The sequence below is a fragment of the Tinamus guttatus genome, unplaced genomic scaffold (genome assembly GCF_059628265.1).
Source record: "Tinamus guttatus ecotype Peru unplaced genomic scaffold, ASM5962826v1 Tinamus_guttatus_pri_ptg000087l, whole genome shotgun sequence".
In the NCBI taxonomy this organism is placed as follows: domain Eukaryota; kingdom Metazoa; phylum Chordata; class Aves; order Tinamiformes; family Tinamidae; genus Tinamus; species Tinamus guttatus.
In genome coordinates, this window is record NW_028288621.1 from 1119726 (window position 1) to 1130557 (window position 10832).

Below are 10832 nucleotides of genomic sequence, written 5' to 3' on the forward strand. Positions count from 1 at the left end.
CCCCCGTAGTAGTGGGAGCCCAGGGCCCCAAGTGGGAGCCTTTAGATTGGAAATTGGTGCGAGATTTACAAAAAACAGTGATGCAATATGGACATGATAATAAGCTTGTTCGAAACCAAGTCTCTGCCTTGTTTAAATATTCGAGTATGGTTCCTGCAGACAGCAGGGCTATAATGGAACTTCTGCTTTCCTCTACTACCTATATGCTCTGGCTAGCAAAGTGGCAAGAAAGGTTAGAAGAAAAGCAATTGGAAAATCTAAATTGTAGTATGGATGATCCGTTAAGGGTCGCCACTCTCGACCAACTGATGGGAAATGGGCGCTATCGGGCACCCGAGGCCCAAGCAGCGCTTCACCCTAGAGTATTACAACAATCAAAAAAATGCAGCTTTAGCAACCTTTCTTTCCCTGCCACAGATTGGAACACCTCAATTGCCATATACTAAAATAATGCAAAAGCCAGACGAGCCTTTTTTCGGTTTTGTCGACCGGCTGAAGGATGCCCTGGATATGGCACCTAATGTGCCTCCAGAGATGAAAGCAATATTGGCTAAGGAATGGGCAATACAAAACGCAAATCAATCCTGTAAACAACTGTTGGCTACTCTGCCACCAGGGGCCTCAATTATTCAGATGATAGAAGTATGTTCCCGAGCACCACTGGTCGAAGAAGAGCAGAAGGCTAAAATACATGCCGTGGCTTTGGCTACAGCACTCAAGGAGGGGAGAATATCTGGAAAGGGGGATAAAGGATTTCATGGAGTGTGTTTTCAATGTGGCCTACCAGGACATGTGAAAAGAAGGTGTCCTAACAAATTTAGAGTTGAAGGTGTGGGCCCGAAAGGATTTAATGGGAACTGTGCTAAATGTCAAAAGTTTGGGCATAAGGCAGCAGAATGTCGGTCACGATGTTATAAGAACGGTACACAGTTGCAGGGAAACGGGAGCTGCCGCGTTATGAGGGACGCGGCGAACAAATATCCCCAAACGATGGCTGCCTCTGTGAGCTCTCCTCCGCAACTTGCGGAAGTGCAGGAGTCGATTTGGCCGTGGCAAAATCCACAGTAATTAGAGATTCTGATGTGCACATATTGGAATCTACGTGCACTGGTCCCCTGGGGAAGGGCCTATCCGCTTTGGTGATTGGCCGTTCCTCAGCTTCAAAAATGGGTATTTTTGTTCTACCAGGGTGTATTGATGCTGATTACTCTGGAAATATTGGCATAATGATTAAAATTTTCAATCCTCCTGTTACTATTCCAGCACTGAGCAGGATAGCCCAATTGATACCTTTTCGAGCTCTAGTTCCTAATCCTGGACAGGCCCAGCGTGGAAACAAAGGCTTTGGATCTTCTGGACCCCCCCAGGTTGCCTTTTGTGAAAAAATAACTACTCAGCGTCCGACAAGACTCGTGAGTATGGTGGGACCGGATGGTATTCGTCTTACTGATGTTGCCATGATGATTGATACAGGTTCAGATATCACTATCGTTCCCAAGTTTGCATGGCCACCTCAGTGGGATCTGCAAGAAATTGATGCTCCTGTGACAGGTATCGGAGGGCAATCTCCTACGCAGGTTAGTCGATGCTTTGTAACCATCATGGATAAAGAGGGAAACAGAGCCATGATAAAACCTTATGTGATGTGTACATCACTGTGGCTGTTGGGAAGGGATGTTCTGGCCCAGTGGGGAGTCATCTTGCAGACACCTTTTCCCTAGCGGCCATTGGGGGCAGCTTCCGCCCCACCTTAAAGTTAACATGGACCACGAAGGACCCTGTGTGGGTGGACCAATGGCCGCTGCCAGAGGAGAAGCTGCGTTACCTAAAGGAACTAGTTAAAGAACAATTAGACCAAGGTCATATTAAGCCGTCAACAAGTCCTTGGAACACCCCTATTTTCACCATTAAGAAAAAATCAGGAAAGTGGAGATTGTTACATGATCTCCGAGCTGTTAACGCATGCATGGCAAACATGGGAGCATTACAGCCAGGGTTGCCTTCACCTGTTATGCTCCCACAAGCATGGCATTTGTTAGTAATTGATCTGAAAGATTGTTTCTTTACAATACCCCTCGACCCGGAAGACAGTGACAAATTTGCCTTTACGGTTCCTACGATTAATAGGGAAGGCCCATCGGAACGATATCAGTGGGTAGTTCTTCCACAGGGAATGAAAAATTCGCCAACCATCTGTCAATGGTTTGTGAATTTGGCCCTGAAACCGTGGAGGAGAAATCACCCAGATTTAATTACGTATCATTATATGGATGACATCCTAGTAGCAAGCCCTGAAGTTTTACCAGCTACGCACGAAGAGGAATTAATTACTTGTTTAAAGGAATTTGGTTTGGTCGTTGCCCCTGAGAAAGTGCAAAGGCAAGCTCCTTGGAATTATTTGGGTATGGTTATCACAGAGGCTAGAATTAGACCCCAAAAGCTTAAATTGCAGACAAACATTGACACTGTTAACTGTGTGCAAAAATTAGTGGGAGACATTCAGTGGATCAGAAATTTTTGTGGTATTACCAATGAGGAAATGGAGCCGTTGTTTCAACTGCTCAGAGGAGCTAAAGCGCCTGCGGAAAAGCGGAGCTTAACTCCACAGGCTGCCACAGCCTTAGAACGAATTGAGGGGAAGATAGCCGGAACAGCTGCCTATAGATTACAGGAAGGGTTACCAATATCTTTGGTGGTTTATAATCGGAAAAGGGAGGTAGCAGTAATCATTGCCCAGATAAATGAGAAGGGGATCTTGTTTATACTCGAATGGGTTTTTCTTCCAAGTCACCTACGACGCACCTTAACTCAGAGGCATGAGGCAATTGGAATGGGAGTTTTGAAAGCCCGGCAGTGTTTACGAACAATTGCCGGTAGGGAGCCTGACAGTATTATTCTGCCTCTAAAGGCTCTGGAGATAGTCGAAGAATGGTGCTTGAACAGCGTAGAATTTGCCTTAGCCATTCAGGGAATTAAAGTGGACAATCACTATCCTAAGCATCCTCTCTTCCACACCTCTTTGGAGCTGGAAGAGCGAGAAATCCGGAGCTCAAGACCATTGTCAAACGCGATTCCTTGTATGTGGTAGGCATTGTTCAACGAATTAATAGGGCAATTATAGGGCACGTAAACAACCATAGTCTCCAAGCCTTGTTTGTTCAGCTTTGGAACATCATACAACAGAGGAGGTATGCTTTTTGGGTATCACATATCCGTAGCCACACTGCACTCCCTGGTCCTTTAACAGAAGGCAATGCAGTCATAGATAGTGTTGTGTCAGCAGCAGGTATTCCTTGCTCGGTGGAACAGCAGGCATCATCTTCTCATTCATTTTTTCATCAGTCTGCTCGAGCGTTACAACGCGAATTTAACATTTCCCGAGCAACAGCTCGTGCTATTATTGCTGCTTGTCCTGATTGTGCACGCTTGACCCCTTTACAGGAAATGGGTACTAACCCGAGGGGATTACAACCAAGACAGATATGGCAGTCAGATGTAACGGAGTTTGCACCTTTTGGGCACCTCAAGTATTTACATGTTACTGTGGATACCTGTTCAAAGGCTTTATGGGCCACCCCAGCCACTTCTGCAAATGCCAAGTCAGCCTGTAAACATTGGACTCAGGCAATTGCTGTTTTAGGAAAGCCTGACATCATAAAGACAGATAATGCACCTGCGTATAAGAGTAACACCTGTGCAACCTTTTTCCAGCAATGGGGAATAATCCATCAGACGGGTATCCCTTATAATTCTGGTGGTCAGGCCATTATCGAGCGTCACCATAAAAATTTAAAACAATTATTGTTTGCTTTGAAAAAAGAGGGGGAGAAGAGTCCCTACGAGTTAATCAGTAAAGCATGTTATGTTTTAAATTGGCTCAACCCTCGAAATGATGATAGTATACCTATTTTCACCCATTTTTCTAAAAACCCAGCTGATCTTTCAGGAAAGAAGGTGCAGGTAGAAGTTTTCTGGCCGCAGAAACAGATCTGGGAAGGTCCAGTCGAGTTAATTACGTGGGGACGGGGTTATGCTTGTGTACTTGCAGGAGATGGAACGACCTGGGTACCAGCCAAGTGGGTACGACCGTGGTTGCGGAACAGACAGGAACAATCAATGGACCAGGATGTCAGAATGGACCAGGTTCAGCTGTTTGGTAATCATCTTGATAACAGTGACAGGAATAGTGCAGGGGAAATGGCAGACAGAAATTCAGCAGAGGGAGAACATTTGGGTCACCATAGCTAATCAGACAGGCCAAAGTGCCTTCTGTCTTAGCTTGGAACGTCCAGGAGACCCTTTTCGTACTTGTTTGATAGGTGTCCCTGTTTGGCAACCTCAAGAATTCAATGGGTACGTAGCTAATTTTGCTGTGCTTAATGATACTCTATTAAATACTACTATGTGCTCTTACCGATCAAAGCGAACGGCAGAACAGTTAGACGGGTGCTGGCAATGTGAAATCATTAAAAGTCTGAATGGCACTCTGACTTCCCCGCCGGAGGAATTAGACTTGTTGGGAAGTCTGAATGCCACAAATACCACCCGAAACGGTGGATGGGTTAGTTTTGAACTGCATAGCAAAGGTGCACTTGAAGAAAGTACATCGCAATGGGCAACAGTTAACTCGGGGCTGAAAATTAATGATGTTTATCTTCACACATATACCCAATGTAAATTAACGAGCTTCTCTGCAAAACGGCTACCACCAGGAGTGTTTTTAATATGCGGAGACCGGGCATGGAACGGAGTACCGTCCAGTCCACAAGGAGGTCCGTGTTATCTGGGGAGACTGAGTTTATTTCACCCTAATATATCTCAAGTGATGACCTTTGTATCCAAAAGGAAGAAACGATCGATACATGAGTTAGATTGTACAAAAGTTGGGGATCCAAGATTTTGGTCAAGGGTCAAAACTATCTTCGTGTCCCTGCTTATCCCAGGGAGCACTGCCGCACGAGCAATGACTTCCTTGAAACAGCTAGCATGCTGGACAAGGAATGAATTAAATTTAACATCAGACATTTTAGATCAGCTATCGCAAGATGTAGCTAGTGTAAATCATGTAGTATTGCAGAATAGAGCCGCAGTAGATTTTCTGCTTTTAGCACATGGGCATGGGTGTGAGGATTTTGAAGGTATGTGTTGTTTAAACTTATCCGATCATTCAGAGTCTATCCATAAAAAGATTGCACTCTTGAAGGAAGGGCTGCACAAGTTGAAGGAAGAAAGTTGGGGATTAGAAGATTGGCTCAGATCGTTAGGCTTAGGACCATGGATTACAGAAATGTTGTACCACTTGTGCGTGATCGGGATGGTTATACTCGTGCTTGTGATTATGTTACCTTGCTTTTGCCAATACTTGCAACGCTTGATGCATAATACCGCTAATTCTGTTTTTGAAAAAAGAGGGGGAAATGTTGGGGCCTTAGCACTTTTACAGGAATACGAGGAGCTGAAGTGATGAGAACTGAGGAGCTGAAGTGATGAGAACCGAGGAGCTGAGGCGGTGAGAACCGGGAACTGAAGCGATGGGAACCAAGGCCACCCGGAGAAGATAACGCTCGTTAGCAACTTTTTAATGAACTAGGCCGGCCATAGCCAGATAAGCATCTGGGAGGACCAGCAATAGAGCATCGGAAAGGAATGTCAGCCAGCTGCAAGCTAGTTATGCATGGACACTATAGCTTAACCAATGAGAATGCTGTTGCTTAGCGCGTGTGTACGCTTACAGGTGATAGAATTGTATAAAGCTACACCGTAGAGAATAGTAAACGAATTGAACCTGCTTCACATTGAAGTGTCGTTCATTCCGTCTCGCGGGGTGGGCCTCGGCAATTATATATCATAAACTTGACATAAAAACATAAGGCACAAAGCGTAGAAGGTAGGGGATGACAGGTAATACCACGGTATAGGAATAGGGTGTACCTTGGGATAACTTGGGGATAATACTGAGTGGATATATTCTTAAAGCAGTTGTCGGTGTTCTACTAACATGTTAACCTTCTCCAGCCGACTCTTGACAAATGACATGAGCTTATTCAATATACAGGGTCCAAAGATCATGATCATTGTGATCAGCCCTATCAAGGTAGATATCAGGGTGGTTAACCACGGCGAACCGATGAACCAATTTTCGTACCAGCTGCGTTGCGATTTTCTTTTCTCTTCGCCGTTTTTCTAGGTTTTCTCTCAATTTTGTCATAGTGTCTCTTACTATTCCCATATGGTCCGCGTAAACGCAGCATTCCTCTTTCAAAGCAGCACACAACCCTCCCTCTTTAAGAAAAAGCAAATCCAGACCCCTTCGATTCTGTAGTACCACCTCTGAGAGGGATCGGAATGATTCTTCTAAAGCGTTAATCGATTGTTCTATTTTAGTCAGGTCTTCATCAATAGCCGTTTGCAGGTTTGTAAAATCTCGATTCCCTTTTATTTAACGCAGCTATCCCTGTTCTGGCTCCCGCTCCTCCTAAAGTTAGTAGAGCGGCTATCGTTAAGGCTGTAATTGGTTCCCTTTTCGTTAGGTAAGATTCTGGCCGAATTTCTTTGAACTCATACACATAATTTTTTGGATGGTAGATTATCCTGGGGATTTTAAAGTCAAGTTGGTTTTTGATCTTTTAGTCTGTATGTCCCTGGTTTTGTCTAGAGCCAAATTGGTTTTTAGTCTTTTGATCTGTATTTCGCCAGTTAATACAGTATTGGGCCCTACGGGCTCCCTATCAGACGGAGCTATTTCTTTTCTAATGCGGAAAAGTCCACCCCTATCTTTTCCTGGTTCATAATATCTTACACCCCAGGTTTGTCCTATCACACAGCCATTATCCTCCGGTGATTTCATGGTGAGATTTAGATATTTGCAAGTTTCTTCCTCAAATGTTCCGCGGTACTTAAATGTCCCGCAGTAGTTCAATTGGGAGAATTTACAACCGCTAGGTCCTGCTGTAATATTTAAGAATTTGTCTGTTTGCAGTTTCCATGCCGTGGCAATAGTTTCACAGCCCCAATATGCACAATAGTATTGCCCGGGGCGATTACAGTAGGCTTTTCACGGGTTGGATGCCGGACAACAATAATTTCCAATCGACTCTGGACAGGGTTCAATGGGTGCTAGTTGGCAAGGCGAAGCACTGAAAACTGGTGACCCTGTAGTTATTTTTGTACTAATTACTCGAGATTGTTCGATCCGTTCAAGTACCCATTTAAAGGGCTGGTGTGACTCTACTTCTCCTATAGTGACAAGCTTCAAAATTAAGATAACGCAAAGGCATCGCGGCCCCCTCTTGCGGTGGCTGTTTTGTTGTCTTCTGGATTCGGTCAGCGTGGAACTCACAGGCTCGGGTGGGACGCTTGTCACCGGGGCGTACAGGTTACGGGGGCGTCCGATGGTCCAGTCCGCAAGACACTCATCCCAGCTGGTGTTGGATCTAGAGGCAGAGCTCGACTGACTTGTCACTTCCAGGCTCCGGCCCTTTTTCGTTAGGCTCCGGCCCCGCCCACTTTCCTTGCGGGCGGGCTGTTCCCCCCCTCTTGCTCGCCCCGCCGTCTACATTTTTTCAGATGGCCGCTCTGATCGGTTCTCAGCCCCTCACTCGCACTTCCCTCCCCTGTCCGGTCACCCCCACCACCTTCCTCCTCCTCGTTCTCCGCCCCCTCCTGTTTGCATGCGCTTGTTAGTTCTAGTGCTTCCTCCCTGTTCCCACCGGGGGCATCCTCGTCCCGTCCTTCCCTTTGCAGCTCGGCGCCATTTTGGGGCGCATAGGGTGGTGGCCTGGCCCAGACGTCCCCAAGCTCTGACTTTCTTTCAATGTTCCTAGCTTCCTCGGCTACCTCGTCCCAAACAGATTTCGGTTGTTTCTGCTCCTCTGTAAGCGGGACGGGGTTTGGGGATGCAGGGGACGTATCGCCCTCTCACAGATCTTTAGGCCCAGCAGAATCGCCATCGTCTGGGGGGTGCAAAGTCTGTGTGGCTGCCCCGACTCCCATTTTCGGGGTGGCCAACAAACAGTTCCTCACCGCCACGCAGGTCTCCTGCTCTTTTATAGCTTTCTGCAAAGCCTGTACAACTTTTCCCCAAGACTTAAGTGTTTCCCACAACCTGAGGACATCGTCTCCTCGGCTAACACCTTAGTACATTTGTCCCACACTTCAGGGTGGAGAATATCCACCGGCTGGTCTATAACCTTAATTTGTAAAAGCCTCGCAACAGCGAGAGTAAAATCTTTTGGCTTACAATCAATACCCCAATGCTTATGCGATACAATCTTCACAAGGGCTTCCATCCTCCTTGTTGCTCCGGGAGCATCCTCCCCGCCGGGTTGGTCCAGCCACTCCGGCCGCCGTTTACCCGTCCAGGCGATGATCCCCGGGTTTTGGCACCACTTGTTGCTTCTCAAAGGCGTGGCGACCTGGTTCAGGAACGGCACGGTGACCACCCCCAGGCCGCTCGGGCCATCAGCTCGCTGACACGAATGTGGTGGATGGCAAATGGCGTTTATTGATGGGTAACAAGGTGTTATATAGCTAAGGTTTACAACGTCACATCCTTCTGCTTACATCATAAACTAAACACTATTGGCTATTAGGGGCCCTATCTTTCCGTACAGCGCGATATCTTCCGGCCGCCAGACCCTAATTACCTACAACACACAGCAAAGACCTGCAGCCGCCCGAGCAGGGAGGGATCAGCACCTCTCCCCGACGCTGCAAAGCGCCCTGCGTCTCTGTTCAGCCCCACGCACGCCTCTGCGCCCGCTGCAGCCAGCCCACCACTCCTCATACCTATCTTGAGGTGCAGCTTCAGGCCCACATCTGTCTTCTGCACCCTGTACATCTGCTGGATCTGCTGGCTACACCGCAGCACCAGGCTGATGGTGTCGCTCAGCTGGGCTTCATTTACTCGCCACAGCACTAGCACAGCATCCCCTAGGGAAAGCAAGGGCACAGGGAAGGCTCCCATCAGACACAGTCCTCCCGCAGCTGCACCCTGCTGCTGCTGCGACAGCAGGAGCCAGCAGGCACGCGGAGGAAACAGTGTTTGGGTGAAGACCTGCTTCCAAACTGCAGCACCCTGGGCATGGGGACACCCTCCCCGCGTCCTGGCCAGCTGCAGCAGCAGCCACATGGGCAGAGGAAGAGGGTGCCCCGGGTGGCTGGATGAACATGGGCCTCCCTCCTAGACGGTGCCATGCAGCACAGACGCAAGGACTCTCCCCACCCCTCCTCTCCCACGGGCTGCCCCGACCCCCACGCTCCCAGGGTGCCCTGACAGCTGCTGCCATCGTTGCCGTCCCACTGCAGTTCCGGCCTGGGGCCCGCACAGAGCTCCCCCTGAGCACGACAGGGCCATGAGAGGCACCCCTGCGGGCCCTGCCACCCCGCGCCTCCGGCCTCCTTTCCCCCAGCGCTCCTCTGCAGCTGCAGCACAATGTGCTGAGTCTCTTTTACCAGCAGACTTCAGGATGTCCCCTCCAAAAGCCAGCATCTCTGCACACAAAAGAAAGCAGGAGAAGCATTGCCCAGCTGCCCTCGCTGGCCCTCAGGGCCACAGAAAGGCCCAGCCCGCTCAAGGAGGCAGCAGCAGCTGCCCAGCACCATCATCTCCTCATCGCGCAATCCCACACACGCCTGCAGAGCAGCACTTACCTTCCAAGATGTCACCCATATAGTGGTTGAGGGTCTGCGTCACCTCTTCCGCACCCCGGTCGAGGCTGGTGCTCTGAATGAACTTCTCTGTCAGAGCAGTGAAGCCCGAAACAAGGACACAGTGGCACAGAGAAATCAGCAAATGTCTCCATGGACCAAGGACATGGCACTTCCTACATCACTTGCACGTACTCAAGAGAGAGACACAAGCCAGGAGAACAGGCAGGGGCCTCTGGCAGCAGGCACAACTGCCTCATTCCACCTGTGCTCATGAGCACACGGCTTGCCCCTTCTCACCCCTAGACATCATAAGCAAGCGCCAGCCCTTGGCTGGGGCTCTCTAGCATGTTCCACAGCCACCTCACCTCATGCCTATGGCCAGGCAATATCCAAGTGGTACTTCTCCCAAAGGGAAGACCTCAGCAGCAAAGAGATCACCTTTGAGCCATTTGCTACGATCCGTGGGACGACAGTGCTTCGAAAGGTCTGCTAAATCCCAGTGGCACGGGCCGCTGACTTCTCCTCAATGCCTGCCCCTCATAACACTTGCACCCACCTGAGACATCCGCAAAGAGCAGGACTCCATGGAAGCTCTGAGCAAGGCAGATCTCGTGCTTCAAGTCCTCAGCCCCCAAGGTCGGGGACGAAAGCAACTACTTCCCCCAGCAGCGAGCAGCGCTTTGAGCGTCGCTTCCAAGCACAAGCCCTCGTCAGCGCCCTGTGGTACCTGTGGTACCTCAGAAGAAGACGACCGTGCCCAGCAGGAAGGACAACCAGACAGCGCTGTGCAGACTCGCACACTGAGCCCGGGCCCTTGTGAGGCACAGCCAGCCCTCTGCCACCAACGCAGGGTCACAAGCGGCTCACAGCGACATCGGCCACGTATCAGCAGTTACCCATAAGCTGACACCGCGCTACAGGTCTGGCTAACAGAGATCACCTGTGCAAGCCAGCGCTTTGCCAGCTCGTGCCGCGGAGCTGCCCAACTCCCTCCTTACTCCTCTGCGCCCAGCGCAATGCCGCCATCTCCCTTACGGAGCTGGAGGGAGGCTCGCACGCTCACTGATGTCCGCCTGTGCCTGAAGCAGCTGCTTCCTGCATTCCCAAGCACAAACACTGGCCTAGTCAGTGTCCTAAGAGGGGGCACTCCAGGCGTCCCCTTGAGAAGGGAGCACAGGGCA

General features: G+C 49.4%; 1 protein-coding gene across 1 annotated transcript in view; it reads right to left on the reverse strand.

Moving 5' to 3' along the window:
- The window catches only part of LOC148595533 (adenylate cyclase type 10-like), a 253341-nt gene extending 242815 nt beyond the window's left edge, over positions 1 to 10526 (reverse strand). The window contains 4 exon segments of the mRNA XM_088520384.1: positions 8788 to 8931; positions 9454 to 9492; positions 9652 to 9797; positions 10519 to 10526. Of these exon segments, the coding sequence (XP_088376510.1) occupies positions 8788 to 8931; positions 9454 to 9492; positions 9652 to 9797; positions 10519 to 10526 (337 nt within the window).
- Between the last annotated feature and the right edge of the window lie 306 nt (positions 10527 to 10832).